The sequence below is a fragment of the Symphalangus syndactylus genome, chromosome 19 (genome assembly GCF_028878055.3).
Source record: "Symphalangus syndactylus isolate Jambi chromosome 19, NHGRI_mSymSyn1-v2.1_pri, whole genome shotgun sequence".
In the NCBI taxonomy this organism is placed as follows: domain Eukaryota; kingdom Metazoa; phylum Chordata; class Mammalia; order Primates; family Hylobatidae; genus Symphalangus; species Symphalangus syndactylus.
This window is the reverse complement of record NC_072434.2, coordinates 56,074,466-56,090,478: the sequence shown is the minus strand read 5'-3', so window position 1 is coordinate 56,090,478 and position 16,013 is coordinate 56,074,466. Positions and strand designations below refer to the sequence as shown.

Sequence of the window (16,013 nt, the reverse complement as noted above, 5' to 3'; positions counted from 1 at the left end):
CGCGGCCCCTCCCACACTCCAGCCCAGCGCCCCGCGTACCCGGCCCCCGCTGTCGCTGCCTCGGGCTCCGCCGCAGGAGTCTCGCGCTCCCTCCCTCGGCCCCGCCCCGCCCCGCCCGCCGCTCGCCCGTCGCTCGCCCGTCGCTTTCCACCTGGGCCCGAAGCGCCCAGCGCCCCCTCCCGGGACCCCGCGCCCGCCCCGCGCCCCTCGCGGCTCGGGGTCCGCCCCCTCGCCCGCAGGGCCCGCTGCACTGTGGGTAGGCGGCGGCGGCGGCGGCGAAGCGGAGCGGCAGGCGGCGGAGCGAGGCCGCGCGCGCCGAAGATGGCTGAGAAGCAGAAGCACGACGGGCGGGTGAAGATCGGACACTACGTGCTGGGCGACACCCTGGGCGTCGGCACCTTTGGCAAAGTGAAGAGTTGAGTACGCGCTCCGGACCGGTGTGCGAGGCTGCCTGGCTTGCGGGAGGCCGGGTGGAGAGGCGGGAGCCCCGGGCCTCCGGCGGGCGCGGGGCTCGGCGGCAGGTGGAGCGGTCTCGGGTCGCGCGGAGCTGGGGCCCCGGGAGGGTGGCGCGCACCGCCTCGCCTGGCACGGGCGCCCGGGCCCCGCAGGGTCCAGGGAAGACGTCGGGGGTGTGAGCTGAGGATGGGCGTCCTGGGTTCCAGGTCCCGCGCCCATCTGCCTTTCTGGAGGTCGGAGCAAGGCACTTGTGTCTTCTCTGGATCTCAGTGTCCTCCTCTGCAAAATCGGGAGAATTGGACTCGTTCTGCGAGGCGCCTCCCAGCTCTGAGCCTGTAGGCTTAGGGCGGGGATCATCCACGCTACTGAGGACTGTGGCGCCGTTTCGTGCCGGGTGCCCTGTTAGGTGCTTTACATGGGATCTCATTGAATCCTTACAGTGACTTGGTCAACATGTCGTCCTCACCCTAAAGGTGAGAAAACTAGGACCCCTAGAGATGTAGTAACAAGCCCAAGGTCACACAGAAATGGGCAGTACCAGAGTGAAGTCTAAGATGTCCTCCAATTCTGGTCTTGCTGGGAGGTCCCTGCCATCCCCAGATTCCTTCACGTTCTAGGACTCTCGGTTGTTGGGGGTGACTGTTTGGGGGATGCTCCAGGGGCCAGAGGTTGTGAGTCTTTCTTCCTGGGATGTTGGTTAACGCTGGAATGCAGCTGGATTGGATCAGAGGTTAATTAAAACAGAGAGGTCTGAAGGTGTTTGTGTTTGTAAAATGGCTATGGGAAGACTTCTGGGGTAAGGGAGAGAAAAAGTTTCCTTGGTGTTTGGAGGATTTGAGGCTGAGGAGGTCAGGACTGCTAAGGCATATTCTGCTAAGGTCAGTCTTCATGGAGATAGGATCCCATTTTGGATGTAGAAAAACAGGCTGCTTTTGAAATGTTATACTTTATTCGAGTTAAGTAACTAGTAAGAATAGTTAAGTATGGAACTTTCATTTGTTTTCTTTTTTGTTAGTCACATGGGATTTAATTAACCTGCCTTCTCTCCAGAATAGAGAAAGTTGTTTATTAAAAATACTTTGTTGCAAATCCAGAATTATAAGTGAAATATTGACCTTTTTTTTTTTTTTTTCTCTTTGCTGAAGTGCTGGGTAGGCAGTCTGGAAATTTTATTCTGAGGTCTCTATTTCCTTGTAAAATTCATATTTTAACCCCAAGTCAAGGCTGTTGAATGAGTAGAAGAGACTCATTGTTCATTCCTGTGGTAAGAATCAGCTCCTGTTTTCTTGCACATATTTAATACCCATTCATTTGTTCAAAAAACGCTGAGCACCTGCAGCGTGGTAGGCACTGTTCTAGGCAATGAGGATACAGCAAGGAAAAAACAGATCTTTTTGTTTAGCTTTCTAGTAGGGGAAGGCAGACAGTAATCAGAATATATATGTAAAAGGTATGTTTAATTTTATTGAGAAAAATGAATTAGGGAAGGGAAGATAGAGTTTTGTGAGGTTGGCAGTTTTTATTGAGGTTGGCAATATGGTGGTCAGACGAGGTGGTATTTTTGCAAAGACCTAAAAAGTTTGTAAAATTCTTTGCTGTCCTGTCAGGGTTATAAAGTCCTGGGTTATTTTTGAAAGACCTTATCAGTAGAGTGGATAGTTAGAATGTATTTAAGATGAATACAGCACAATCCAGGGATTGGATTAATGCCTGTAATGTTACTTGCCATTTAGTATCATTACTAAAGACTATTGTGTTACAACATTATACAGTTGCTCAAGCAAACAGTGCCTTTGACATTTGGACATGTACACTCTCAAAGTTATATAACTTAACCCTATGTCCTTTAATATTGTGTTAAAAGTTTCTGCTTGTCTTTTCAAGTTCATATACTGTAATCTGAATGTAGAGTAGAATACCCATCAGATCAATCAGTCCATTGCCAAAGACAACTTAAATCTCTTGTATGTACTTTTGAATTGTTTCCAGGCACTGGCTTCTTAAAATATAAACAGAAAGAACTTTGATTTATGAGAAATTCTTTTCCTGGAGAACCTCTGTCCAATGAACAACCAGTTGAAGGAGTTTTCCTAACACTGTGTTAGATCCTCTCCAAAGTGGTACTATGGTTTCCTATCCAAGATTAGAGTCAGCACAATTGTTACTCATATAATTCTTCAAGGGACAAACGAAACAAAAAGTCATTTTTTTTTTTTTTTTTTTTTTTTTTTTTTTTTTTTTTTTTTTTAGAAAGCAGCTTTGTGGTTGGGCACTGTGGCTCACACCTGTAATCCCAGCACTTTGGGAGGTTGAGGCGGGCGGTTCAATTGAGGTCAGGAGTTTGAGACCAGTCTAGCCAACATGGCGAAACCCTGTCTCTACTAAAAATACAAAAATTAGCCGGGCGTGGTGGTAGGCGCCTGTAATCCCAGCTACTGAGGAGTCTGAGGCAGGAGAATCACTTGAACCCGGGAGGCAGAGGTTGCAGTAAGCCAAGATTGCATCACTGCACTCCAGCTTGGGTGGCAGAGCAAGACTCTGTCTCAAAAAAAAAAAAGAGCTTTATTTAGGTATATCTTATATATGATATGAAATTCATCCATTCTAAGTGTACAATTCAATGATTTTTACTAATTTTGCCAAATGTTGCAACCATCATTATAGATAGGTTTCAGGACATTTGAGGACACCACAGTAAGATTCTTTATACCTATCACAGTTAATCTCTTTCCTACCCTCGGTCCCAGGAAATCACTGATCTGTTTTCTGCCTGTATAAATTTGCTTTTTCTAGGCACTTCTTTATAAACGTGATCATTCAATATGTCATCTTTGGTGTCGAGCTTCTTTAACAATGCTTTTGAGATTCATGCATGACATAGCATGTGCCATTAGTTTGTTCCTTTTTATAGTTGAATAACATTCCATTGTGTGGATATGCCACATTTTGTCTATACAAAACCAGTTGATGGTCATGGTTTCAAGTTTTGGGCTATTATAAATAATGGCACTACGAATATTCACATGTAAGTCTTTGTGTGGACATATGTTTTCATATACCTTGGGTAGATACCTAGAGGTAGAATTGCTGGGTCATATCATAGTTTTATGTTTCATTTTTTGAGAAACTGCAACACTTTTCCAAAATGGTCATACCATTTTATAACAGTCCCATCAAAGATGTATGAAAGTTCCCTTTTCTGAGTGCTTTGCCAACATTTATTATTGTCTGCCTGATTTATTATAGCCATTCTAGTGGGTGTGAAATAGTATCTCATTGAGGCATTAATTTTGCATTTCCCTAAGGACTACTGATGTTGAACATTGTCTCATGTAATTACTAGTCATTTATGTATTTTCATTGATGGAATGTCTGTTTATATCTCTTGCTTATTTTCTAATTGGGTTACTTGTCATCTTACAAGTTTAATTGTGAAGATTCTTTGTAAATTGTGGATACAGATCCTTTAATGGATATATTTTGCAAATATTTTCTTCCAGTCTGTTGTGTCTTTTCATTTTCTTGTGTCTTTTGAAGTATAAAAGTTTTGAATTTTCATGAGGTCCAATTTATTAGTTTTTAAAATTATTTTATGGACTATGCTCTTGATGTCATAGGCAAGAAATCTTTGTCTAGCCCAAGTCTCAAAGATTTTCTTTTATGTTTTCTTGTAAATATTTTATCATTTTAGCCCTTATGTTTAACTGTGTGATCTGTTTTGAGTTAGTTCTTGTGTATGGTGTGAGATGAGGGTGTAAGGTTAACTTTTTGCATGTGGATAACCAATTGTCTCAGCAGTTTTTGTTGAAAGCAGGTGCATTTTTAATTTTGTAGATTTTAGACATTGCAAAATGAATTTCTACTAAAAAAGCTAATAGGAGATAATTTAATTTTAAAAGGTTGGCCAGTTGTGGTGGTCCATACCTGTAATCCTAGCACTTTGGGCGACCAAGGCAGGAGGATCCCTTGAGCCCAGGAGTTCAAGACCAGCCTGGGTGGCATAGGGAGACCCTGTCTTTGATTGATTGATTGATAGAAAGATAGATAGATAGATAGATAGATAGATAGATAGATAGATAAATGGTTATAAACACATGGAAATTGAGAAGTAAGGAACATTTTATGTGCTTTCTCTCTTGACTTTTTTCCTTTTTCTTATTTGTTTATTAATTAGTTTTTTTAAGGGACTATGTTGGCCAGGCTGGTCTCAAACTTGTGGCCTTAAGCAGTCTATCTGCCTCAGCCTCACAGTGTTGGGATTACAAGCGTGTCCCACTATGTCCAACTTTGACTGTTATGCTAATTATAGATTTAGAAATTTTAGGCCAGTCACGGTGGCTCACACCTGTAATCCCAGCACTTTGGGAGGCCGAGGTAGGTGGATCACTTGAGGTCAGGAGTTTGAGAACAACCTGGCTAACATGGTGAAACCTCGTCTCTACTAAAAATGCAAAAATTAGCCGGCTGTGATGGTGCGTGCCTGTAATCCCAGCTACTTGGGAAGCTGAGGCAGGAGAATCACTTGGACCTGGGAGGTGGAAGTTGCAGTGGGCCGAGATTGTGCCACTGCACTCCAGCCTGGGTGACAGAGCGAGACTCCGTCTTAAAAAAAAAAAAGAAAGAAAGAAATTTTAACTTCAGTTGTTGATATATCAATTTATGGACCAAAGTTAGGGACAAAAAGCAAAAATTGAAAATGGAATAGTTTTAATAGCAGTAGTTTTAATTTGTTTTTTAAAAGTATATGGAAATCTTTGTATTTGTTAATAAAGCCTTATTTAAAATGTTTTAAATTTTGCCCTTCATTAGTCTATTGTATTATTAGATTGCTGGGGGACTATTTTTGGAAACAGATTATATGGGCTGACAGAGTTTAAAGTAATGCTTTTTATCTATTTAAAATTTTTCTCTATATTGACTGTTTAGGTTCTCACTCTGGGTAGGGTAGAACTGTTAGAGAGCTCTTGTAATTAGACTTGTTCATTTCTTATCTAACTTCTCTAAAGGTGATAGAAATTCTAGAAGAATGGTCCTGTTGTTTGTGTTGTATAAAGACTGGTTGAAGAAAAAAAATTATGCTAATTATTTATTTAAAAAGAAGCCTGCATTTTCAAGATGAGGAGTAGTATATATGTGGTTTATGATTTAAACAAATTTTTTTTCAACATTTTACTCCAGAAATATGTTTACCCACATGTGGTTTATGAAATAAATATTCTTCATTGGAATCGTACGCTGAGGGATACTTAGGTTCTTTCTTGTCGGCAAAGTCTCACCAAGAAGTTACCCTTTCCATTTTTCAAGTAGTTACATGAGTGGCCTACAGACTGCTTTCAAGAAATTAAGTAAATATTTTGCTAATTCCCCACTTATCTTTGAGATAACAGGAAAGATAAACCAAAACTTAAAAAAAAACAAAAAAAAAACAAGTGTTACCTTATTTTGAAATGTAAATATCAAGTCCTAAATGATAAATTTCACACAACTGTCCCATCAATTGATGGAGCTAAAAATTATGTCTGTGGTATTTTGGTCCCTTGCTAGGATTTGTTTTTGACTTGCGTGCTAGTGTGGAAGCCCTGAACAATTAAACTCCCTGGGCCTTGTTTTCTTCCCCTCCTAAAGGATAACGGTGGAATAGCGAATCTGTGAGGTCCTTTACAATGCTATCATTAAACCGATTTTTAAAAGATTTAACTCCAAAAAATGGGTGTATTTAATTATTCGTCTTGGTTAATGAAAATTTGAATTCCTGAATCTGAAATGTAGATGTAATGTAGAACAGGGGAAAAGGAAACATATTTGCAACACTTCAGTGATAAAAGGTACAATTTGATTAAGTTGTTACTATATTCTAATCGCTGTACTATATATGCACTTGATTTTTTTTTATTCCCCAGAGTAATCCTCTAAGTTTGATATTATCTCCATTTAACAAATGAAGAAATTGAGAATCAGATACTTTAAGTAACTTGTCCAAAGTTCCAGTGCTATTGAATGGTAGAGCTAGCAATCAAATTCAGGGTTCTCAGATTGCAAAGTCTCTGCCCTATGGACTATAAAGTCAAAATGCCTAATATGTTCTGAGTTTCAAACCTACAAGGATGTAATTTTCTATGTCTGCTCATATTTATCAGAATTGAGAAAATAAGATTTAAATGTCTTTCAGTCCATATTTAGAGATAAATAACATTTTTTGAAATGCCATATACAGATGATTAAAATTTATTTTTTTACTTTTCCAGCATTTACTTGGATGCCTCAATCTTTCATTTCTTATTATAAAATGTGCTGAATTCTACCAGTTTTAACCCGTGTTTCTTAGAAATACTAGGGATTTCAGTGTGTTTACTGATATAAAAGTAATTTTTTTTTTTTTTTTTTGAGACGTAGTCTGGCTCTGTCACCCAGGCTGGAGTGCAGTGGCGCTATCTCGGCTCACTGCAAACTCCGCCTCCTGGGTTCAAGCCATTCTCTTGCATCAGCCTCCCGAGTAGCTGAGTCTACAGGCACCCGCCACCACGCCTGGCTAATTTTTTTTTTTTTTTTTTTTTTTTTTTGAGACAGAATCTTGCTCTGTCGCCAGTCTGGAGTGCAGTGGCGCCATCTCGGCTCACGGCAACCTCTGCCTCCTGGGTTCAAGCGATTCAACTGCCTCAGCCTCCCGACTAGTTGGGACTACAGGCATGCACCACCACGCCCTGCTAATTTTTTGTATTTTAGTAGAGACGGGGTTTCACCATGTTGGCCAGGATGGTCTCGATCTCCTGACCTCGTGATCCACCCACCTCGGCCTCCCAGAGTGCTGGGATTACAGGCTATAAACGTAATCTTGACTAACGGTTGCCAGTAACCTTTAGTAACCAGACTAAAGAGAACTTGTACAAATGATTTGATGTTCTAGAAGAAAACACTGGTATAAGAAGGTATTAGCTCTGGAATTTAATTCCATTTCTACTACTAGTTGTCTGACCTTTGGGAAAAATCATTAGATGCTGAGCCTTTGTTTCCTCCTTCGTAATATGGCAGTGATCATACTTGTCCTGCCTACCTTCTGGAATAGTTATGAAGATCAAATGAGTTGAGGTACATAAAATGGCTTTGGAAAAGATAAAATGCTATACAGATAGATGACACTGTTGTGGAGATGGTGAGATGCATGGCAATTGTAGGTAAATTCTGCACCCTGTGTTAGAAAGTACTTACTTTCCATTGAAATGCCTTCAGTTCTCACACAAACATTGAGATAGAGCTGTAGTAATCTGCCCCTATTTTTGTGGTTGCCTAGGTTGAAGAAAGTTCTTAATGACTACTTTATCTGTGCTTAATGATATGTATTAATGTTTATATTAAAAACAATATCCTGTATGACTAAGTCATGTAATTTGCTTTTTCCAAAATATGGAAAATGAATAAAATAAGAATGAAATGGAAGTAATAGTGAAATAAAAGTGAATGTACACACATTCACAATAAATTAATTTTACTTCTGAAATTATGCAAATTATGCAAATATACAAATATGCAAATAATGCAAATAATAACACTAAACAAGTGTTAAATATTGGTTCCAAATAATGAAATTATGTTTCTTCTCAAATACTAGATTAGCGATTGAATTAAAATCAGTTGAATTATTCTCGCAAGCAATTAGGTAAATGAATTATGTGCTATTTAGGTTTCTTTTGCTGATATATATATATATCTATATATATATATCTATAATTTATATGATTTTTGAGTTGTGTCCTTAATATCTGAATGGATTTTATTCATTTGGTGTAATCAGTTGATTGACTTTCAAAGGGTATTTTAAATAGGAAACAATGTTATAAATGGTAGCCAGTTTCACAGTATGTCCACAAAGGCAACATGATGTAGTATATATACTCTCTGTAGTGTGTTGAACTTAGAAGACCTGGTGTGGAACCTTTGTTTTGTCATAAACTAGCTATGTGGTCAAACTCAATCTGTAAAAAAGGGAATAATACCATATGTTCTCTTCTAGTGTTGTGAGAAATACATGAGAAAATGTATATAGATGAAAATGCACTCCGAAGTACTTATGTACTTTTGTGTGTGTAGACACCATTATGTACTTAAACCCACAATTAGCTGAACTAGGAGAATAATCTGTGATCTGATTCTGAGACCAGAAATTTATTGATGAGAGAGAGGGAAGAATTCACTACCTCCTGTCTTGTTTTACTCTGGTCTTCTTTCTGCAAATGAATATGTTCAGAAACCTCTAATTCTCTAGAAGCTGCTCACTTTTCACCCTCTTCTGTACATCACTTGGCACAAACACATTATATATATTTTGTATACATACATATATATGTATGTATGTATTCCAGATCCCATGGTATCCATCATAGAAACTCTTGGAGGAAAGAGGCATAAGCTGGGAAGGGGGAAAGTATGGGCAGCAGATGGCATTTAGTATGAATGGGTCATTTTAAAGTCATGGTCCACTTGTAGTAGAACCAAACTGAGGCTATAAATATATTTTCAATACTGATAATACACTCTGAGCTAAAAATACTTTTCTACCAAACTTTCTCTTAACATATCCATATAAATTAGAAAGGATTTTGTAGTTTGGTCATATATTGAGGTAATTACCTCAGTTCCATGAACTTTCTCCCTTTTTCATGCTGACACAACCATGCTTTATCTTGCTTCTTTTTGTAAAAACATCCCAAAATGTCCACGTACTTTGTGGTCCATGTTAGCTTTTTTGAAAGCATTTGGTACTGCTTTGTAATAATAATACCACCCTATTTATTCTTCTGAGATTCCTGTGGTTTCCTAAATGATAGGGAAAATATTTTGTAGAGGAAGTATTAATAATTTTTGAAGCCAAGCAGATAATTTAATTTGACCTAGCAGGAAGATCTAATCTCAAATCCTTTAAGAGCTAATGAGTAAGTGGCTGGCACAAGACCCTTAAAACGTTAAATATGTTATAAAAATCAGAGCAAATCTACCTAGTGTATTTATCAACTACAAATGTAAGAGAAATGTAAATCTTAAATCGGGCTTTTATTTTTATCTGTTATTGAAGTGATTGAAATGCGTATGAAAAGCAATGTGTTTATTTTGAAATATGATGAACCTTTTTATTTTTAGTATGATGTTATTAAGGAAAGAATTTCAGGCAGTTATCTCTGCTAATAATAGAAGCCTTCTTCACCCCTTTAAGGGAACAGTATTCTTGCCTAAGTGGTGTCTTATGTTTGGCAGTGTTTGCCTCTGATAAATTTTATGTATTTCTTTGGGTGGTACCTTTGTTTTTAAAATATTCATAATTCTCTTTTTAATCTGCCATTAGATCTTTTTAAACAGCCTTTTATATGATTAAAGATAATTTATAAAATCTTGCTATATGTTTCTTACTCTGAATGTTAGTATGTTATTAATATACTTTGTTTTTTCAGAATCATTTTTCTTCAGATTATATATACTATTAAAACAAGAACAGTGTGTTCTTATTCAACATCTCAGTTTCTAAATTATAAATGAATTATAAGGTAAGTTAAACTGACTGTCATAAAACAATAGATCTAAAATTTTTAAATATACCATACTTATTTTTCTAAATGCTTGTTTTACTTGGGCAATATGATGAGTATAAGTTATTTTCATTTTCCTTTTAAAAATTTATTTTGCTGTTTCTCACAATATATGTATATTTTATATATATATATATATTTTTTTTTTTTTTTTTTTTTTCTGTAGAGACAGGGTCTCACTGTATTGTTCAGGGTAGTCTCAAACTCCTGGGCTCAAGTGATCCACCTACATTGGCCTCCCAGAATGCTGAGATTACAGACATGAGCCACCATGCCCAGCTCTTTTTTTTTTTTTTTTTAAATGTGTTTGAGTGTAAGTTGGAACTATATGGTATCCATAATTGATTCCAGTTTTTCCAGCCTTAATTAATGGAATAATACAATCAATATATATTAAGTATTTGCTGTGTTTAGTCATACTGGATTTTAAGCAAAATATTTTTTGCCAGTGTTCCTCTGTTCATGAGGGATCTTCTTCTATGACCCAAACATCTCCCATTAGGCCCCATCTCCAACATTGGAGATTAAATTTCAGTGTGAGATTTGGATAGGACAAATACCCAGACTATGTGAAGTGGCTAAAAAGCAGAAGAACTAAGCAGAGTTTTAGTCTTGGGAGACAACAGTTGGAGTTCGCAGTTTATCAAGGAGAGTCTGATAAACAGTTGGGTTTTTGGTAGCAAACCTCTGAAGATGGATATCCTGCTTAGAATAAGCTTAATCTCAGATTGATCTGCCTCTTACGTTTCTTCTCTGGGGGAAAATAAAACTGTCAGAGCCTCTACAGATTTTCACACACAATGTTCAGCATTCCAAGAGACAGGGTGAAGATAATAGAAACAGGTTTGTAGGGAGCATTTCTTCATGTGTTTTTTGGCTGCATAAATGTCTTCTTTTGAGAAGTGTCTGTTCATGTCCTCTGCCCACTTTTTGATGGGGTTGTTTGTTTTTTTCTTGTAAATTTGTTTGAGTTCATTGTAGATTCTGGATATTAGCCCTTTGTCAGATGAGTAGGTTGCAAAAATTTTCTCCCATTGTGTAGGTTGCCTGTTCACTCTGATGATAGTTTCTTTTGCTGTGCAGAAGCTCTTTAGTTTAATGAGATCCCATTTGTCGATTTTGGCTTTTGTTGCCATTGCTTTTGGTGTTTTAGACATGAAGTCCTTGCCCACGCCTATGTCCTGAATGGTATTGCCTAGGTTTTCTTGTAGGATTTTAATGGTTTTAGGTCTAACATATAAGTCTTTAATCCATCTTGAATTAATTTTTGTATAAGGTGTAAGGAAGGGATCCAGTTGCAGCTTTCTACATATGGCTAGCCCTCATCACTGGCCATCAGAGAAATGCAAATCAAAACCACAGTGAGATACCATCTCACACCAGTTAGAATGGCCATCATTAAAAAATCAGGAAACAACAGGTGCTGGAGAGGATGTGGAGAAATAGGAACACTTTTACACTGTTGGTGGGACTGTAAACTAGTTCAACCATTGTGGAAGTCAGTGTGGCGATTCCTCAGGGATCTAGAACTAGAAATACCATTTGACCCAGCCATCCCATTACTGGGTATATACCCAAAGGACTATAAATCATGCTGCTATAAAGACACATGCACACGTATGTTTATTGCGGCACTATTCACAATAGCAAAGAGTTGGAACCAACCCAAATGTCCAACAATGATAGACTGGATTAAGAAAATGTGGCACATATACACCATGGAATACTATGCAGCCATAAAAAATGATGAGTTCGTGTCCTTTGTAGGGACATGGATGAAACTGGAAAACATCATTCTCAGTAAACTATCGCAAGGACAAAAAACCAAACACCGCATGTTCTCACTCATAGGTGGGAATTGAACAATGAGAACTCATGGACACAGGAAGGGGAACATCACGCTCTGGGGACTGTTGTGGGGTGGGGGGAGGGGGGAGGGACAGCATTAGGAGATACACCTAATGCTAAATGACGAGTTAATGGGTGCAGGAAATCAACATGGCACATGGATACATATGTAACAAACCTGCACATTGTGCACATGTACCCTAAAACCCTAAAGTATAATAAAAAAAAAAAAAAAAAAAAACAGGTTTGTATGGGATGCAGATAGTAAAGATATCAAACACAGAATTTAAAATAACTGATACTTTTGTTTAAAGTGGAGAATATTAGCAGAGGACTGGAATCTATAAAAAATAAAGGAAATTCTAGGACTGAAAAAATAGAATAATTGAATTATCCTTTAGATGATTAATAGCATCTAAAGATGATTCCATTGGAGAGATGATTAGTGAATTAGATTATGGGTCAGAAGAAAATATCCAGACTGGAAGATAGAGAGACAAAAGGATGAAAAGAAAGTATAAGACACATATGAGAACACAGCAAAAAGTCTAATACATGTATTATTGGAATCTATATAGAAAAAGTTAATTGCAAGCCTCCATTTTTTTTTTTTCTGTAAAACGGTAACCCCAGGTTTACCTTCTTTTAATACAGTTTCTCTGGACATAGACTAAGATAAATGTGATTTATCAGTTCTATTGCCAACAACAATATTTATCGTAAAAATGACCTGTGATTGGTTAACTGCATTTGGACTGGGAGGACTACAAATGGACATTTTATACTCCCGAGAGACTACATTATTCACCATTTCTACCAGCATAAAACTTATAGGGAAACAGACCTACAGTTTCCCTTCAAGGTGTCTCTTCAAACTCAAGCACTTCCTGATGGGAGGCTTAGAAGCTGCAAGAATGGGCTTATTATATGAAGTATTTCTTGTTTGAGGCTTGTATATGCTGGAGTTTACTATATCCACTCATATGGGCTACCCAACTTCATGTACCCCTATGTGATGAGGAGGCATGGAAGTAGCAACTGAATATTTTAAGGACTTCTGATGAAGATGTTTTTGATTATGCCATCCTGACATTCTGTGTTTCTGTCCTAAGTTCTCATAAAAAGCTAAGTAAAACTGATACAACATTACCACCTTTTGTATCCTGGGGTATGAATGTCATTTTGAATCCAAGACCACTGATGGTCATACACAGCAGGTAATACACAATTCCAGAAGAAGAGGACAAAGGGAATGGGGCAGAGGCAGCATTTGAAGAGATAATAGCAGAAAGTATTCTAAAACTGATTAAATGCCTCAAGCCGCAGATTTAGAAGCCCCAAGCAGAATAAATATAAGAAAACATTCCTAGAGATATCATTGTGCAACTGGTCTAAACCAATTCCCTTTACTTGAGCCTCCCTTATGCTGGTGTAGACTGTATTTATCCTTGCAGAAATGGGAAAAAAATGTTGAGAATATCTTAAAAGCAGCCGGGGTGGGGTAGGGGGTGGCAGAGAAGAAGTGTATTATTTTCAAAGGGACAATAATAAGTTGACTTCTCAACTAAAACAGTGAAAACAAGAAAAAAATGGAATGGATTTTTTTTTTTTTTTTTTACCTTCAAAGAGGTAAAAGAAACAAACTGCCAGCTTATAATTTTATGCCCAGCAAAAATGTTCTTCAAAAATAAAGACAAGCTGGGCACGGTGGCTCATGCCTGTAATCCTAGCACTTCGGGAGGCCAAGGCGGGGATCACCTGAGGTCAGGAGTTTGAGACCAGCCTGGCCAACATGGTGAAACCCCGTCTTTACTAAAAATACAAAAATTGGCCAGGTGTGGTAGCACACACCTGTAATCCCAGCTACTTGGGAGGCTGAGGCAGGAGAACTGCTTGAACCCGGGAGGCAGAGGTTGCAGTGAGCCGAGATCATGCCATTGCACTCCAGCCTGGGTGACAGAGCGAGACTCCATCTCAAAATAAATAAGTAAATAAATAAAACTCCAGCCTGGGTGACAGAGCAAGACTCCGTCTCAAAATAAATAAATGAATGAATGAATGAAGGAAGGAAGGCAAAATGCATTTTTATGCAAACATAAATTGAGACAACTTGTCAACAGAAGACATATAGTAAAGGGAACACCAAAGGCAATTTTTCAGGAAGAAAGAAAGTGACCCCAGGTGGAAGGAATAAATGCAAAAAGAAATGAAGAGCATTGGAAAGTCTAAGTATGTGGGTAACTAAATAGATACTGACTATACAAAATAATATCATCTTGCGAGATTGAAATATATATGTAGGAATGAAATGCAAGAACAGAAAAGATATGAGAAAAAGTAGAGTTATAGTGTTCTAAAGTCCTTGCTTTGTTTGGGAAATGTAAAAACACAAATTTTTATTAGACTGAAGTTAAGGATACATGTTGTAATATCGGGGGTAGCCATTAAAATGAAACCTGAGGGCTCTAGAGAAAAAAACACAGATCATGTTTCTTGTTTTGTTTTGGAGAGAATTCTAAATCATTCCACAACTCTACTTTAAAAAGAAATTTTATGGAATGTGAAATTATGTAGTCAACAAGAAAACATTCAGAGGTGGTTAATGAGAATGGAAGGGGAGTTGTTTGAAGATACGAAAATAAAGGAAGATGAGTAAGAAGGAGATGAAGCATGTGGAATAAGAGAGACAAAAAGAAAATAGACACATAAGGACGAGAGTTGGAAAGACCTAAGAGAGGGCATGGTTTATGATGCTTTGGGATAAATGTTGCTGGCAGAGTCTACTGAATGCCAATACATTCTCCAACAGTGTTAAATAATTTATGCTGGTAGACCTTTTTTTTTTTTTTTTCCTTTCCCCCTGCCATTTTTTTTTTTTTTTTGGAGTCTGGGTCTCACTCTGTCACCCAGGCTGGAGTATAGTGGCACAATCATAGTTCACTGTAATCTCCAACTCCTGTGCTCAAGTGATCCTCCGTGATCCTCCTGCCTCCTTGTTTTTTTTGGAGACAGAGTCTTCCGCTGTCCCCCAGGCTGGAGTACAATGGCATGATCTCGGCTCACTGCAACCTCTGCATCCCGGGCTCAAGCAATTCTTGTATCTCAGCCTCGGTAGTAGCTGGGACTCCAGGTATGCCCCATCACACCCACTCCTGCCTCCTCTTCCTGAGTGGCTGGGACTACAGGCGAGTGCCACCATGCCTGGCTAATTTTTAATTTTTTTTTTTTTGTAGAGACGGGGTCTTCCTGTGTTGCCAGGGCTGGTCTCAAACTCCTGGCTTCAAGTGATCCTCTCGCCTAGGCCTCCCAAAGTGCTTGGATTACAGGCATGAACCACCATGCTTGGCTGTAAACTGTTTTCCTGACTCTATTTTTTAATCTTAAATGATTATGTAAAAATAAAGTTGATTTTCCTGTGGAATCCTAGATTAACTTAAATTTTAAAGAAGTATTTTATTGGCTGGGCACGGTGGCTCATGCCTGTAATCCCAGCACTTTGGGAGGCCGAGGCAGGTGAATCACATGAGAGGGCAGGCGTTCAAAACCAGCCTGGCCAAGATGGCAAACCCTGTCTCTACTTTAAAAATACAATAAATGAGCTGGGCATGGTGGTGCGTGTCTGTAATCCCAGCTACTTGGGAGGCTGAGGCAGGAGAATCGCTTGAATCTGGGAAGCAGAGGTTTCAGTGAGCTGAGATCATGCCACTGCACTCTAGCCTGGGTGACAGAACAAGACCCTGTCTCAAAAAAAAAAAAAGGTATTAAATATTTGATTTATTTATTTTTCTTTCTTTCTATTGCTGCTACACAAATTAAAGTTTTAAAGAAATATTTTAAAGTTATAATCTAAAGCCAGTATAAACACTTATTTTAAAAATAAAGCAGAGGTGTCATATCTCACTCCTATAATCCCAGCACTTTGGGAGGCTGAGGCGGGTGGATTCCTTGAACCAGCCTGGGCAAAATGGCAAAACCCCGTTGCAACAACAAACACAAAAATTAGCCAGGCATGTTGGCACGTGCCTGTAGTCCCAGCGACTTGGGGAACTGAGGCGGGAGGATCGCTTAGGCCTGGGAGGTTGAGGCTGCAGTGAGCTTTGAGCGTCCTACTGCACTCCAGCTTGTGTGACAAAG

General features: G+C 38.8%; 1 protein-coding gene across 2 annotated transcripts in view; it reads left to right on the top strand.

Annotated features, from left to right (window-relative positions):
* The first annotated feature begins 247 nt into the window (after window positions 1-247).
* Window positions 248-16,013, top strand: part of PRKAA2 (protein kinase AMP-activated catalytic subunit alpha 2) — a 77,988-nt gene continuing 62,222 nt past the window's right edge. The window contains exon 1 of one of the 2 annotated variants that reach the window (XM_055233890.2): window positions 248-415. In XM_055233890.2, coding sequence (XP_055089865.1) covers window positions 322-415 — 94 coding nt within the window. In that variant the 5' untranslated portion in view covers window positions 248-321. The remainder of the gene's footprint in view (window positions 416-16,013) is intronic. The other variant, XM_055233893.1, reaches the window with a different exon arrangement.